Source organism: Diabrotica virgifera, chromosome 5 (genome assembly GCF_917563875.1).
Source record: "Diabrotica virgifera virgifera chromosome 5, PGI_DIABVI_V3a".
Taxonomy (NCBI): domain Eukaryota; kingdom Metazoa; phylum Arthropoda; class Insecta; order Coleoptera; family Chrysomelidae; genus Diabrotica; species Diabrotica virgifera.
In genome coordinates, this window is record NC_065447.1 from 214,625,063 (window position 1) to 214,643,361 (window position 18,299).

The 18,299-nt window shown below is 30.8% G+C and overlaps 1 protein-coding gene across 5 annotated transcripts in view; it reads right to left on the minus strand.

Annotated features, from left to right (window-relative positions):
• The window catches only part of LOC126885284 (kalirin), a 1,143,465-nt gene that overhangs the window by 27,286 nt on the left and 1,097,880 nt on the right, over positions 1–18,299 (minus strand). For 4 of the 5 annotated variants that reach the window (XM_050651791.1, XM_050651792.1, XM_050651789.1 and 1 more), the window contains one exon: positions 12,445–12,757. In XM_050651791.1, the coding sequence (XP_050507748.1) occupies positions 12,445–12,757 (313 nt within the window). Of the gene's footprint in view, positions 1–1,146; positions 1,335–12,444; positions 12,758–18,299 lie in introns of all 5 variants that reach the window. The other variant, XR_007698367.1, reaches the window with a different exon arrangement.

Consider the following 18,299-nt stretch of genomic DNA (forward strand, 5'->3'; position numbering starts at 1 on the left):
TAGAGAAAAATATCTTTTGCCGTTTTTTTCTCAGTAAGATAAAATGGTTTTTGTAACAATATTAAACGACTGTTAGAAAAAGAGGGTATATCAGAGTAGACATCAGATCACTGGCGTTTGTTTATTGAGAGTTCCAAACGAACTTTAAAGTGTGTTCTTCTACCAAAATTACACACTACCACAACAGAGAAAATAATTTAAATAATAGACAATAATCATATAATTTAAGAGACAACCCTCTATTTCCGTGCTCGCCTTTTCTGACAATATTTCTGCTTCAGGTCAACGAGAAGCTGATATAAGATATATCGCTATTTGAAGAACATCGATAGGAAGTACTTCCATACACTGTTAGAATATAGATTATTTGGCTGCTCAATTTTTATCAGGTAAAGAGCTGAAGAAGTAGCAGAACGCAGAGCACGTTGTGACGACCTCGTTATAGGCTCTCGCGTCTTCAAGGTATGGTTGCCCCCTTTTTTTGTTAAAAGGGTCTGGATAGGGGCTTTGTAAACGATCATTTGTGACGGGGTGGAAGATTGTGGTAGATGCTAGGTTGTGGGTTTTCAGTTCTCAGTACTCGTTCAGAAGTTGGTTTAGTTACCATTTACATTTTTCTCCACAGTTACTATTTGTATAAGTATTTTGTTTTTAGGAACGGCTGTTGAATCAGCATTTTTGGCAATTGCAGGCTATTGCCTACAATATTTTAGGGGGATTATTTCAAGGACGTTCCAGTACTCATCAGGAAGTTCGTTGCCTGTTATGCTTAGGAGTTTAGAGGGAAGGAATGGAACTTTAGTATTGGAGCATCTGGTAGGTATTATTGTAGATGTATGACTTTATTACACACATTTGTTGCAGCTAAAATAGCTGTAAAATAAGTAAATACCCAATAGAAAGACAAATGAATACTTAATAATTGTATAACAACCCATGTTGTTATACAATTGTACTGCCTACTCTAATTTACAAGAATAAACAATTTACAATACAATTAAGGTGTACCTTTATCAAAACAATAAGCCTATTTTGACATCCTAGACGTTTTATATTTTCAAACTAAACATTGCCAAATGCGTTATACATTTCACCAAAACCAAAGCAAAAATATTAAAAATATATAAAGCTAAATGTCATGCTCACCATTTTTAATTATAAACTTGTGTCGACTGGCATTGCATTCCCAATTATTTCCATTTCAACTTGTTAATACAGGTTAAAACTAACGGCAATAAATAGTTTTATTGTTTATATAGATTTATCTTAACATAACATATCACAGCCATCTCTTATGGTTAGTTGGTAGTATTTGAAGCTCTTTATTACGATACCTGAAGAGATAAACACTAGTTTAATTACATGCGATCGATTATGCGTTAAAAACTGAAGATCGTGACAAGACATCTAATAACGCCACAGTTCGTAACCCCACAATTCGTAACCGCGACAGTTCGTAACTATAAATATTCGTAACTATACAATTCGTAACGTCAAAATTGAATTATTCTGTTTAGTTTTGTTAACGTTAAAGGTAAATTTTATTACAGTTAAAATTGAAATTACGTTTATCTATGTAACGAACCAGCATCAGGATAAACATTTTTGAAACATTTCATATTTAGTGGAGAAATAGATTTTTAAAATTGTGTCTTAAAAACAATATAATCTAGTAATGTATATTTTTTTAAGTAATTATTACAGTAAATACATTTATTACAGTAATAATTACTAGTAATGACTTTCGAATACCTGGGAATTAATCTATCAGCCGACAACAATATCGAAGAAGAGGTAAAAGACTAAATAATTAAAGCCAGTAGAACGCCCGGACGCCTAAACGACACCATTTTAAAAAACAAATACCTAAGAGTGGAAACAACAAAAGATGGAAAACATAATACATTGTGAAGTAAAAAGACATGAAACCAGTAAAGGTGGAAACTAGCGGGGGTAATTACACAAGTACATCAAAATTATCGATAATTTTGCTTGAAAGCGTATTGCTCCTCCTTCGGAGTCGGGCTCTTTCGCCAAAATATGAAAATGAACTCTAGTAGTTTTTAAAAGGCAATACACTTGAAAGCTAAATTATCTGATTATTTTGATGCACGAGTGTAATTTAGGGAAAAAATTACTCGAATAAAGTGAAACCATCAAATGAAGAAATAATAATTTTCAGTGGTACATAATTGCACAAGAGTTCTAAAATTCTATATTAATTTTAGAGATCGAGTGCAATTTGTTTCGATTATTTCATGAATAAAACTGTTCAAAACCAAAATTTTATTGTAATTTATTTATGTAAGTACAAATTAGTACAATTAAACACACAGTTGTTATAAATATTTGACGGTTGAAAGTCATCTCTTTTATAATTTTTAAAACATTAATTGTCATTAATGTCACTGAATGCATTTTTCATAGCAACGAAGGGCATCTGACGTAATATACTTGACGACGGGAAATTATCAAACATTATCGGGTATAATATCACAAGAGAGTGAGAATAAATTGAAAATAATGCGACAGTTTTTCGAAAATTTGTTATCTGCCACGAGAGTCCGCAGGGCTCGAGTGGCTATTGTCCAATGACAACAAATTTGAGTAAAAATGAAGCATTATTTTCTTATTTATTGTTACTGTCGTGTGATATTCGTAAGATTATTTTTTAATACGTATATTATGGATATTTTCTTAAATGTGACAGCTGTCAAAACTAGGAAACTGGTTGCCATTAAACAGAAACAATCTACTTAAAAAAATTCTATCGGTAATTTTCTACAGTAGATAATTCTCAGTATAATTTTAATCTGATTGCACAGAATTAAACACGTGATCAAATATCTTACTATACGATTGGAAGTTAAAATCATCAAAAAATAATCAGTTTAATTTTTATTTCTGTAGCTTTCTATTGGTCAGAATCTCCTATGAATGAAATAATCTAAACAATTTATTTGACAATACAACAAAACCCAATCTTAAAAAAACTAATAATTATTAAAGACACAGTTATAATAATTGTTTACATTATTTCCCGATTCCTCTTGAAGTATTACCCCAGGCTGTGGGTGAAAAAACGTGATATAATTCAGGAACACCTATCAGGTGTTGTAAAGGACGATGCCAGGAACAACTTCTACTAAAATGTAACCAAAAATATTGTGCGCTTTTTTTATTGCGATTTTCATTTGTTAAATTTGCAATTTTTAATGATTTTTAATTTTGCAGCTTAGGATATTGATTTTAGAGAAAAACTTTTTAATAGAAAGTTGTAGTAAATTAAAAAACCTACAATTTGAAGTATGGTAAGTTTAATTTCGTTAATTGGTTATTGCAAAACAGGCTGCGAAAGGTCCAAAATGGCCGTTTTTTACAATTGCATTATTTATTGTACAAATAATTTTTTTATTTTTTAAAGCTTTAAAATGAAGATCTTTCAATTCCAAACATAAAAAAAATTGTAAAGCCAGATTAATGAATTTGTTGCTTAGATATTATAAATTATTTATCCCAAGAGGTCAAATGTCGAAGGCTATAACTTTTTGAAAAAAAAATCGTAAAGAGTTGGTGAAACATCCAATCTCCTTATAAAGAGTTATATTTTCGTATTCTGATGTAAATACATGCGTAAAACATTTTTAAACCTCTAATTTTTGGGTTTGAAAATAAGGGGGCAAATTTCGTTATAAACATTTATAAAAAAATAAAAAATTTCTACGACAAACTGAAGCCGAGATAATTTTTGGGTTTGAAAATAAGGGGACAAATTTCGTTATAAACATTTAGAGCTGAAGCGGCCCTGTACATCCTATGAGCTTCTAACTTACAGATTATTGTGGCTGAAGACGAAACGAAGATTTATAAAAAAATAAAAATTTTCTACAACCAACTGAAGCCGAGATAATGTTTTTTTTTCTTAAATTGTAGTGCCTTTATTTATAACAATTAAGAAATTATTTTAAAGTCATTGACTAAAGAAAGACTTATATTATCCTAAAATAAAAATTATTATAAAATATAGTTACATTTAATTATTAAAAATTATTTCTAAAATCGGTGCTTTTGCAAGCGGCCGAATTTTGCAAATCGCCCGGCTCGCTTCAAATCCGCGCGCTCGGAAAATTTTTACGTAACTTGTATTAAATTTTGACAGAAAACAATTTAATAATATTACCATTATAATATGCAGTCTATTTACCACTGTATTTGTTTTTCTTGATAAACTTTTATATGTGAAATCCAAAACGAATAGTCACTGCAAGAAGAAAAAGTTTTATACATATTGTATATTATAGTAAGAAGTAACATTATTATTATTATATTTATATAACAATGAGAAAATTAAAATTATAGTTATATATTTCATATATATGTATCATTTTTGTAATATTATTTCTTCAGAAATGAAATTTCACATATAAAAGTTTATCAAGAAAAACAAATACAGTGGTAAATAGACTGTACATTATAATGGTAATATTATTAAATTGTTTTCTGTCAAAATTTAATACAAGTCTCTCAAGTTACTTGAGAAAGGCACTCTGCGAAACAGCTGTAGTCACATAGTTGTAATAAATTTTGTGGAAGTATAGAAAACAAACGTTTTCAGTGTTTTATTGTTATATAAATTAACATTACATTACATAGCTTCCCAACTATAGATGTCTGTGACAGAAGTGTTTTAGATTCTCCTGTCACAGTGACAGTTTTCATACTCCTCCGATACGTCTAAAGGTGGGAAACTATGTCACGTAATGTTAATTTATACGTTTATATCGAAAATTACACTCACCCATTTGTCTACTCGACAATTATCGCTTGATTACAGCGATTATTGTGACTATGTGACTACAGCTGTTTCGGCAGAGTGCCTTTCTCAAGTAACTTGAGAAAGGCACTCTGCCGAAACAGCTGTAGTCACATAGTTGTAATACATTTTATGGAAGTATAGAAAACAAACGTTTTTAGTGTTTTATTGTTATATAAAATGAACTTCCATCAAGTAACGGTCGAATCCATCAATTAGGTAATTTATATGTTTATATCGATAATTTCCACCTCTACTAGTTTAATCTATTTTTATTTCACAATGTAATTATGTTCTCCATCTTTTGCGTTATTTTGCCGGTTATTAGCGCGCTCATTACTGTATAATGTGCAAAAATATGTGTGAAATACGAGTATATTTAAAAAGAAGTGGTCTTAGAAAACGTACCATTACTTTTAGTATAGGAATCTAGGCAAAATGCATTTTTGTATAAATTAAGTAATACAGTAGAACCCCGATTATCGATGCTCCTCGGGACCGAAGGGTGGCACGGATAATTGAAAAGCACGGATAATCCGAACATGTATTTCTTATGTATAATACATATGTACGAATACACATACATATGTACCTACCATAAAAAATAACAGAGCAAAATAAATCTTTCATTATGAGTCTCTCTTTCGTCATATAGAGTTTCCGTCAAGGGATTTACGATGACGCTATTTTGATAAAACCTCAAAAACGCAACTTGAGTAATAGAAAATCATAGCACGGATAATCCGCAGCACGGATAATCCGCACCCGGATAATCGGGGTTCTACTGTACTGAATTTGCTAAAAAAAAATTAAATGTTTCTACGTAAAAAAAGGCGTTACGAATTCTATCGTTACGAAGTGTCGCCGTTACGAGCTGACACCGTTACCAATTGTCGGGTTACGAACTGTTGCATTGAGATATCATGGAACCACTAAAGATATAGATTAGGTAATTGAGAAATTTTATCGTTAGTAAAAAGAAAATTCATAAATAAGCAAAATAAAAAACAAAATAATCATTGCTAAACTTTACAGGCTTGTATTTAGAAGACGCACCTTCAACGCAGTGTTGGTTTTGTTATTAGATAAAGTCAATTAAGGTCTTAAAAAAACACTGAATTCATACATAAAAAAAATGAGAATTACCGTCTAAATTTTAAATTATTACATTTTTAATTGATCCGTTTTTGTACTTACGTTAAATTAAAATCTTAGTGCATAATATGCAGAGCCTGGATTTCCGTTTATTTTCAAAAATATTTTTAAAGGCTACCTCTTCTTTTTTGTTAGATATTACAAAGAGTAAGGCCGATGTAGAATTTTCAAAAAAGTCAACTTTTTGTTATTGCCTTAAGAGATACTTGTTAGAATAAGAGAAAAAGTTTTATAGCTTTACAACACTGAGGGCCCCCAATCTCTAGATAATCAATAGCTATTCCATCCATCGTCGGATGTAATAGGTGTATCCATTCATTTCTGTTCGTTGTATTTTGCAGTCATTCGTGACCAGCCATTCGCTTGATGTTACTTTTGATTATTTTCTTATTTCTTCATTGGATTTGCAATCGCTTAGCTTAACCTTTAACTACCCGCGCATCAAGTTATCACATAACTACACGCGTGGCGTACTTTATACGCCACAAGAAAATACACAATAACAACGGATTTGCTTATTTTTTCTTGAAAAAAATACACTTAGTTGTTTGTTATAAACCTTATTCAGTATCAGTGAATACTTGGAGTTCCTTCTCAGTAAGCCAATTGGGATTTATAACTGGAATCATGGAATAACTGGATTCCATGATAAATAAAATTGCTAATGAAAATTTTTTTTGAAATGTGATTTTTACGGGAGAAAAGTATTGTTTATAAAGAAAAATATATTTTGTGCCATAATGACTAAAAAACAATTGAAATATCCACTTATATTACTAATATTAATATAATCGTTGCGCATATTGTCCACCACCGGAAACAACAAATAATAAACTGTAAATTACGATCTTCCCAGAACGCCGATTATAACGAAACTAAAACCAAATTGTAAAGCACATTCCAGTGATAGGTTAGAGACATACACAAGGTCAAAAATAAAATTTTTAAATATATTTGCAGTAGAATTCTTATATCTGGCGTACAAAATACGCCAGCGCGTGTAGTTAAAGGTTAATGTTGAGCATTTTCCGTTTCATAGCTCTATGCGTCACTTGAAGTTTGTTGACGATATTGTTGTTAAAAGCCCACGTTTCAGTTATATGTCAGAATCGGCAATATGTACTGATCGAAAGTTTTTGCCTTTAAAGTATGTGGTAAGTTTGATTTGATTACTGTTGGTAATCTTCCAAATACTGCCCATGCCAAGGAACATCTTCTATTTAAATCAGCATTTATATTATATTCACAATCAAGATGCACTAGAAATAAACAAACCAAGACACGTTAACTGTTACAAGGAGCACTCCTGAATCATGATTTACAATGTATTATTGTGTTTTCAATTTATCAATCAAAGGCAAAATGAAAATTAAATTAAAATTTTTTTAAATAACGAGGGCACATAAATTTAATACACCCTGTATATTGATCTGTAAATATTTATTAGAATTTAGTTTGGATGTAAGTGGATTTCTTTTTTAATGAGCTTTTCGATGAACCATTAAAGACTTTTGTGAATAATTAAAGTGAAAAGGACGATGTATTTAGATTTAAAATGGAAAAAGATTGTTTATCACGGGAACTATAGAATCCACAGGTAGAGGTTATTATCATTTTCTAGAAAAATGGTTTAAAAGAAAGTTTGGAATTTTAATATCTTTGTTTCAAACCGAGTAAATGTTGTAGGGTTCCCCGAAAGTAATTAGGAGGGTCGGAATAATTTTGAAAATGACTGTTTGTTTGTCGAATGGAAAAGAGAAATGTTTCTGATTCTTGGCAATTTGGAAGGGGAAAAGTGGTTTGAATGATTGAGTGAGCTTGAACAAGAAGTTATGTTTTTGGCATCGCTGAGGAGCAGTTCGACATTTTCGTGGATAAGTAGTTAGCAAGTACCAGTGGTTGTTTGATAGTGGAGAATAGTGCTGAAAAGTGGAACGAGAGACAGATCAAATTGAGACGAAATACCTCTTTGGTTCTGTATTATTGTGAGAAGGAGAGCAGAGAATTTTTGGAGTTTGTGTGAATCGAGTACTGGTCAAAAGAGGCTTTGGCTCGTTGGAGAATTGGTGCTGGTATGCTGATAGTTTTGAAGCTGGAGAACGGAGAGGGCTTTGATGAGTAGCCATTAACATAGTCAACGAGGGAGAGCCGTTTTTGGGTCACGAGAAGACATCAGAGTGAGTGAAGAAAAAGGTCAGTCAACTTATATGAAAGATATTTTTATGTTCGGAAACTAAAATTTTGAGTAAAAGCATATGAATTAAAATTCCAATATTTCTAAAAGTAAATAGGAAGTATAGCTAATCTTGCGAATACATAAATTTGTTTTGTTTAGTTTGTTTTACCTAAGTCATCGGGAACAAACCGATAAATTGTTTTTTTTAACTATAATAAATTTAAGTGGTAAAAATTTCATTCGGACATCTGTGTCCACAGGTTTTAGATTTGATAGATTTTAGAGTATTGATTTTGATAAATAAAAGACAATTCTGTATGTTTATTTTAATATTTTGCTTTATTTCTTTTCCCTATTTTATCCCGATTAGGATCAACTAAGAGATACTGAACCCACGAGAGAAGATAAGTATAACGTGAGATAATTTAGATTTTTTTTTAATAGTATAAAAAGGCACCCTGAGATTTTTTATTCATTTTTATGTATGATTTGCGACAATTAAATAATTAATCAAATAAATAATAATTAATATATAATTAATAAGAAGCAGATCATAACAGTATATATATTGTAAATCCCAAATGATGATTTACAAAGTTTATTCGCGGTGTGCAAGTACTTGGAAAGGGAAACGAGAACCGACCGTGCGCGAGTCGCGGATAAATATTGCAACTATCTTAAATAATTCATATTGTCAATTGAAATTGTCAAATTGACGTATATTTCATACCTTCTGTCATTGACTTAGAAAAATTATATATTGCTCCACAATATTGATATGATATGCAATTATTATATAAAGGTAAATTTAATTAATTGTATTTTGCTTGCAATACTGCATTTTAATAACGGATTTTATTTACTACATACAATTGTTTAGGTTTGCTAAACATAACCTGCATCTTATTTTTTTCTTCTTATTATTTTTTTGGACTATGGTCTTGACAATTATCCAGCAACCAGGACTAATATAATTGGCCAATATAATTAAAAGTGCGAATAAAAGTACAGAGCGTAGAAATAGAGGTCGCTTTGCCGAACTTGCACGGTCCCAATACATTGTAAATCATGATTCAGGAGTGCTCCTTGTAACAGTTAACGTGTCTCGGTTTGTTTATTTCTAGTGCATCTTAATTGTGATTGTAGTTTATGTTATGCTTTGATAATTCGATTTTTGTCCTAAGTATATACGACTCAACCTTTTCTATATTGTTATCGTCCAGAGTTATATTCTCAGTTATATCTAGGGATTCGTTTGCTAGATATTTAATTTTTGGTAGACTTATTCTAAATCGTATTTCTTTTCGTATGGTTTAGGTTTTCGCCGTCTATCGTTACTCCATTATTGTCCACTCTAGAATTTGAAACATATCTTCTAGACCGAAAGCAAGTTGCTTGAGTGAGACAGAATGTTCCTCTCTAACTCCTCTCTGTTTCTGTCTCTGTTTTTACTTGCGATGTTGCATTATCATATACATATATTTTTATTGATTTTTGTATATCGGTAACCAACTCTATTGTTGCTTAAAATATTAAGAATTGCCCTTATTTCAAAAGAGTCAAGGCTGAGCTCTATACTAACTATATTTATTTCTTTAATCTTGTTAAAATGGACACACATGTGCAACCGATTTATCATTTTGAAACTAGTAAAATAACGATTCTAACCTATAATACACTATAATTTAAAGCTACTTACCTTATCTTACAATAAACCCGCCTACTTATCAGCAAATCCAAATGTTTAGTAGTCGTTTGTACGTAGTATACAATTAAAAGCAAAACTAAATTTTATTAGAAGTATGCTCATTTGGAAATATTAAAACTCTAGTAGTATTGGTAAAGTAATTGTTTACGGGATTGTTAAGCACCGACAGTATGATCGAGATCGAATCATCAGTGAGCGATGCAAGGTAAACCATCTAAAATGGTACAAATAACCATACAGTAAAAATAAGTTTCCTAATTACACAACTGAACGTATTAGTTGAGGTTGTCCAAGAGTACAAAAGACGGATCAAGCAAAGTCAAAGCAGTCACAGAACTTTGGAACTTTTATAAAAACTGACATATAAAGAGGGAATTTGGCAATCCGGAAGAGGCCCAGGATAGCATAGCTTTCTTATCGTCTAAGCAAGGAGCGATGGGTTTAAGGTACTAGTACACTTTAGAAGACCAAAAATAAGGATTTTTTCAAGATTTTTTTTTCTCAGAACCTTTATTAAAAATGAACATAAAACTTTTTCCATATTAATATTTGACTCTTAGGAATACAAAAAATATATCTTTTTTTATTTATGCACGTACACTAATATTGTAGAGGGTGCCAAAGTCGAGGAATCGAAAAAAAGTAGTTCCGATGGCGGACAGTTAATCTCAGGATCGGGATGTCTGAAATAAAAAAATCGTACGGCATTTAAAAAAGGAAGGTTTCTTACGTGACAATTTACCACCGTTAGTGAAAAATTCCGCAAAAAAAGATTTGACGGAAATTAAAATTTTTTTTTGAAAAAATCGCTCGTTTTTTTCAGTTTTTCATGGTTAAAAAATATTAATTTTTTATTTTTTGGTCAAATTGTGGTAAATTGTTACGTAAGAAACCCTCCTTTTTCAAATGCAGTACGATTTTTTTGTTTCAGATATCCCGAGAGATAATCCTGAGATTAACTGTCCGCCATCATTTTTCGAGGCCTCGACTTTTGCGCCCTCTACATTACTGTACGTGCATAAATGAAAAAAGATATATTGTTTGTACTAAGAGTTAGATATTAATATGTAAAAAGTTTTATGTTCATTTTTGATATAGATTCTGAGAAAAAATTTTTGAAAAAAAATTATTATTTTTGGTCTTCTAAAGTGTACTAATAGTACCTTAATTTAATTTAAAATAAATTAAAAACCATCGCTGAGTGCGTAGATTAAATTAAATGAAACTAAATTATATTAAATTATATTTGCTTTATTTTACTTTCATTTATTTAATTTTAATTCAATTTATTTTATTTTTAATTTATTTTATTTCATTTTATTTTATTTTATTAAGAAACACGCATGTGACTACGTTTACTACACAATACACTACGTAGTGTGTGGTTTCATTGCAATGCATTCCGTCCGTTGCCAGCACCAATACTAATCCAAAATTTTAAATTTTTTGGGGAATAATAATATATAGTGACAAAAAAGAAATTTTTAAGAAGACATCCATAAGAAGACAATTTGATCAAAAATTGATATTAGCAATACACTACCGCTAAAAAATATATGGTTCTACACATTTACACACAAAAGGTCTCGTATGCATCGAAAATGTAGAAAAATCCACTGTTAAAATATTATAGGAAAATTAAAATCAATTAGAAAGTACATATACTTTTGTAGTGTATTACATACTATACTAATAAAAGATTGATCACATCGAAATTATTAGACAAAGGAACCAAAATGACTATCTACAGAACATTGATTAGACCCGTAGTAACCTATGGTTGTGTAACCTGGGTAATTACGAAAAAAGATGAAGTCCAACTCAGAACATTTGAGAGAAAGATACTAAGAAAAGTATATCACCTGGTGCAAGATGACGGCGGCACATGAAGAATCAGGAGAAACGACGAGGTTAATGAATTGAATGAAGTATATGATATTGTAAGATTTGTGAAAAGTCAAAAACTGTCATGGCTGGGACATGTCCAGTGACCAGAAGATGCAAACACAACAAAGAGAATATTACAATAGAAGCCGACAGGAAACCGAAAAAAAGGCCTAGAACGATATGGTTGGAAGATATTGAAGACGACCTGAAATCCATGCACAAAGAGAGTGGAGGAGGAGGACACAAGAGAGATCTGAATGGCAGAACATAGCCAGATTGGCAAAGAACCATCCAGGGATATGATACCATAAGAAGAAGATATGTATTTGTAGTGTAGATGATTTTAATATACGAGTAGAAAACAATACAATGGTCTCCAACTTTTAGCCACAATCTACAACAGCAATCAAGATAAATATAAGGAGAACATCAACTAATCCAAAAAATGTACAATCAGATAAAATTTAAAAGGATTAAAAAAATATTACAGAAAACCATGAAATAAAACCGTCCTTCAAAAGGATGGTAACTGTTTTTATTGGAAGTATAGTAAACAATTAATATGGCACTCTAATCAGGCTGTAATCACACATTGTTATGGTGACACCAAAACATTGTTATTCAAACCAATCTACTACCAAGTATATCTTAGCACAAATACCATGTTAGTTACCTTTAAAACTGTTTAAAGACAGAACTGTTTACCGTATGATTAGCTTCCGACCACCTCCTGTGCATATCACCCTTCTCGCTATTCTCCTTCGCAGTCTCCAACACCACTGTATCACTCTTATGCTTGTTTCTCAAACTATTCTTAAAGCCTTCGAAAAAGTTCAGTCTCGAGCGTGGATTATTGTTTTTGCTATCGTTCAAATCGTCTTCCGATGGGATACCAATGGTGTTAGCCTTATGAACATAATGGTTCTTTTTGTGGGACTTGCTGGGCTCTGACGGCGATCCATGAGGTAGGGCTCTTCTTAGGGGCGCCACTTCCCACATTGATAGGTCGGATAAGGAACTGGCAGGTTAAAGAAACAAAAGTAAATTAAAAAGAAAAAAAAAAGCAAACTTAAAAAAAAATAAAGTAAAGTAAGTTTAAGAAAGAAAAATAAAATAATAAGTGTACACAGTAGAGCTCTGATAGTAGTCTGGGCTGATTATCGGAGAATAGGCCATTTTTGGGAAAAGTTATTTACCAGCAATTTTATTGCTGGAATCGAATCTTATTATTATATGTATTAATAATATAGGTATGCAAAGTCCGCAGATAGTGTGCTACTTTTTTTATAAACAAAATGGCGCCCGAAAATAGTGTTTCTTTCAATTTTTGCTCTATAACTCCAAAGATTTTAACTTTACACCAAAAACACCCAAATACAAATTCACCGTAATTAAATTCTGCATAGAGACGTGTTTTACCCGATTTACTTCGACGAAAATTTTTCCCGGAAAATGCGGGTTTTCCAACAAAAATCTTTAATTTTCAATTAAAATTTTAGATAAGTAATTGTTTATCAATAATTAAATAACTTGGTAATATAAAAGCTCTTTACGTATAGATAATAATTTCAGATGTCGATGGAAATTTAATGAACAGTTTAGCAACAATTGAATTGTTAATTAAAAATTTACGGTCGCTATAATGACGACAATAATTATGATGCATAAGAATAACTATGATTTTTTCATAAAAAGACACTATACCAATCTAATGTACTTTACAGAATTGAAATTGGACTATTTAAGCGGCCTCAGGAATATTTTAAAATTATAAAGAATTTTTTGGCTTATAAACAAATAGAATATCTCGGGAAATATTAAACTAAATTAAATTGTAAAAACGGTATTCGAAAAGCAGCGGCAGGACGCTTCTTTTAAAAGAAAAAACGTTTAATTATGATGAGTAGTTCCTGAGATACAACCGGTCAAAGTTGACCGGAATTTACGGCAAAGATATAAACAATAGGATCATAATTTCCAAACCGTCACCTTTTTATTTTTGTCCTCTTTTTCCATACCAATTTTCATATCCTTAAAATACTCATAACATATATTATTATAATAAAAACTATCGATAATAGTGTGAAAATTGCCAAAAATAGCAAAATTCCAATCAAAAATTAGGTTGGAGAAAATGTAACCCTTAAAGTTCAAAATCGGTATACGTTAAAAAAATGCATTTTCTCGGTTTCCCATGGAGCAATTTCCTTCATTCTTTTTTTGTTCCCAAGTAACTCGAGTAGAGCCATCGAACTAATGCATTATTAAATGTCAAACTTGCTTTTGTTTTGTTATAATAAATTAATTTATTTATTATAACACAAAATTTTAATTTGTTTAAATAAAAATTGTTTAAATATTTATACAGCTTTCAAATGAGAATATTTTAAAATATTTTAAAAACAAGCAAAACCATCATTTATTATTTTTATTTCCTTTACTCGGATTTGAGTACTGAAAGTTCTTCTGCTGTCCGTTTTTCCTAGACGAATGAAAGCGGAATGTGATCGTTTCCCTTTCGTTTTCTATATTCGTCGTCTGCTGTCTTATTAATTGAAAAAGTCGCAGATTAAGGATGTACCAGTAAGAACTTTCAACACGAAAAATCTCAGTTTTAAAATACTATTTACCATTTTAATTCTTATTAAATTGGTGGATTCTGCATCTGAGATTCTTCAATTTGAGAATATTTATGTTTATAACTTTAAAAGGTATACTTGTAGTAAGTTTATCTAAAAAAAAGCCTACAACTGGAAAAATATGTAGTTTTCTGTTCTTTTAAATAAATTAATCTATTATAACAAAACAAAAGCAAGTTTGACATTTAATGATGAGTTAGTTCGATGGCTCTACTCGAGTTATTAGGGAACAATAAAAAGAATGAAGGAAATTGCTTCATGAGAAGCCGAGAAAATGCATTTTTTTAACGTATACCGATTTTGATCTTTGATGGTTACATTTTCTCCAACCTAATTTTTGATTTGAATTTTGCTATTTTTGGTCATTTTCACACGTATTATCGATAGTTTTCATTATAATAATATATGTTATGAGTATTTTAAAGATATGAAAATTGGTGTGGAGAAAGAGGACAAAAATAAAAAGGTGATGCTTTGAAAATTATGATCCTATTGTTTATATCTTTGCCGTAAATTCCGGTGAACTTTGACCGGTTGTATCTCAGGAACCACTCGTCACAATTAAACGTTTTTTCTTTTAAAAGCAGCGTCCTGCCGCTGCTTTTCGAATACCGTTTTCACAATTTAATTTTGTTTAATATTTTCCGAGATATTCTATTTGTTTATAAGCCAAAAAATTGTTTATAATTTTAAAATATTCCTGAGGCCGCTTAAATAGTCCAATTTTAATTCTGTAAAGTACATTAGATAGGTATAGTGTCTTTTTATGAAAAAATCATAGTTATTCTTATGCATCATAATTATTGTCGTTATTATAGTGACCGTAAATTTTTAATTACCAATTCAATTGTTGCTAAACTGTTCATTCAATTTCCATTGGCTTCTGGAATTATAATCTATACGAAAAGGGCTTTTATATTACCAAGTTATTTAATTATGGATTGACAATTACTTATCTGAAAGTTTGGTTGAAAATTAAAGATTTTGTTGGAAAAACCCGCTTTTTCCGGGGAAAGTTTTCGTCGAAGTGAATCGGGAAAAACACGTCTCTATGCATAATTTAATTGCGGTGAATTTTTATTTGGGTATTTTTGGTGTAAAGTTAAAATCTTGGGAGTTATAGAACAAAAATTGAAAAAAACACGATTTTCGGGCGCCATTTTGTTTATAAAAAAAGTAGCACATTATCTGCGCACTTTGCATACCCATATTATTAATACATACAATAATAAGATCCGATTCCAGCAATAAAATTGCTGGTAAATAACTTTTCCTTGTATTTTGCTAATTAGCCCAGAGTATAGTTACATTAAAGCATTAGTTTGTTACAATGAAATGAAATCGAAAATGTATTGATAAAAATATACTGATATCATTAAACTCTTTACGTTTTAAAATTTGTTAATAGGCATCTATTAGCTATTAATACGTGGGCTCAAAAGCTACAGATAATTTACTTGTATTCTTGTATTACTACTATACAGTGATTAGCGCGCTAATAACCGGCAAAATAACGCAAAAGATGGAAAACATATTAAGTTGTGAGATAAAAAAGATGAAACTTGTAGAGGTGGAAATTATCCATATAAATGTATAAATTAACATTACCTTACATTACCACCTTTAGACGTCTGTGACAGCAGTATTTTATAAAGTTCTCCTGTCACAGTGACAGTTGTCATATTTCTCCGATACGTCTAAAGGTGGAAAACTATGTAATTTAATGTTAATTTATTTGTTTATATCGATAATTTCCACCTCTACTAGTTTCATCTCTTTTTACTTCACAATGTATTATGTTTTCCATTTTTTTTTCGATATTTTCGTTATTAGCGCGCTCATAACTGTATACTATATGGATGTGAAACCTGGATCATGAAGGTTAATATAATGAACAAATTAGATGCCTTCGAGATTTGGTAATATCGTCTTCTTCTTCTTGACTGGCTTTACAACTCGGGGTGAGTCTTCGCCGCATCCACTATGGCCCTCCATCGTCTGCGATCTTGCGCTTCGATTTGCCATTGTTGTACTCCAATCCTAGATAGATCGATTTCAACATCATCCTTCCATCTTTTTCTGGGACGGCCCACTGATCTTCTCTGGTAATATCGTAGAATGCTCAAAATATCATAAGTTGAATGCATTTCAAACAGAAGTCTTACACAGAATAGGTGAAGGCGAAGGTGACTTGATGACGATGATAAAAAAGAAAAAACTTGAATATCTGGGGCATATAATGAGAGGCAGCAGATACTGGATACTGCTATTAATACACAACGGAAAGATCGACGGAAAAAGTGGAATTGGTAGGAAGAAATATTAATGGCTCCGAAACCTTCGTCAATGGACTGGCTTATCAGCAGATGAATTGTTACATGCCGCGCAAGATCGAGAAAGATATCGGAAAATTGTCATGGAAGCTACACATGCACGGTACTCATAGAAGAGGTATTCTTGTATTTACGTATAAATTCGTGTTCAGCGACTTCAAAAACCCTCCAGGTAACGAGTTTTAGCTAATTATAGACAACGAATTTTAAGAAAACTCCAGAGAAAGGCGTTGTATAATCCTTACTGGGCACCAGATACCCTGGAGGCTTTTGCAGTATTCATATTCGTGATCAGCGACCCCCCGAGTAACAAAACTGAAATCATTTGTATCGTGGACACAAATGAAGTTTTTCATTGCTTCATGATCCCGTACGGTCACAAAGTTTATAGAGATTATTACCAATCTAATGCCCAAAACCGTATTGAAATCCATATTTACTTTGAGGAAAATCGTTGGCCACGCCAATTTTTGTGCTTTATTCCCTGACTAATAATATTAAGTACTATTTTTACAGAGACCACAAAGTCCTTTTAGCGAGATTGTAACAGTATTTATTCAAAAATATGAATAATTAAGTTTAAGACACATTTTCTTTCTTGCGAATAAATAAAATAATTTGTAGAAAATTGATATCAATATATTTTGTTAATATATAGTAAAAATAATGAAAATTTTACTGTTTAAAATTTGTAGTGTTATGTCAATCAATAATTTAATAAATTAAACTTGTTAACTTTTTAATAAAAGCTTTTGACAATAATTATTAAATTGAAAATATTATTTGGCAGACAATATATATTTTTAAACTATTATAAAATAACAAATAAAAACTGGCTTACAATTTTATTTTATTTGATTTTATTTTATAGTCCTGCACCTGTTTTGAGATGGACGTTGAGAGGTGACTCATATTTTTTTGCAGAAATTTCGTGGAATTAACTCCTATAATAATGATTGGGTTATCCTCCCGCTCAAAAATGTCCGGAACATTGTTTAAATAATCAAAATGTAAAAAAATTAAGGAAAAATTCGATTATTTTCTTCGTTTTTTGATTATAACTTTCAAAGTATTCACTTTCGAGAAAAGTTGTACTCACATAAAAGTTGCGTAATTAAATTTCCTACCATAAAAAAACAAAAAACCATAAAAAAACAAGTATTTGCATTTTACGTTTTTCAACCATTTATGCTACACTTAGGCCCTTCATATTTTACCCAAAAAAACTATGTAATATAGTAAAACAATACTGTAAATTTCAATAATATCGGTGCAATAGATTTTGCAAAATAAATTTTGCAATCCAGCTTTCGCAAAAAGAATTAAAGAATTTTTCAAAATGTTGCAGGACTGAAAATAAAGCAGATAGCAAGTTGAAATTTGTTTTACGTATGGAAGAATACCGTACCTTTCATTTGCAATTTTTAAAATTAAAATCCATTAACTACCACGGCCTCAGGAATTTTTTTAAATAAACATTAATTTTTGGTGCTACGCGCAGGACAGCGGTGTTCGATTCACACAAGTTGATTTCCGCCAAAATTTCTTCCAATCTTTATCTAATATATTATTTTCTTACACTATATTT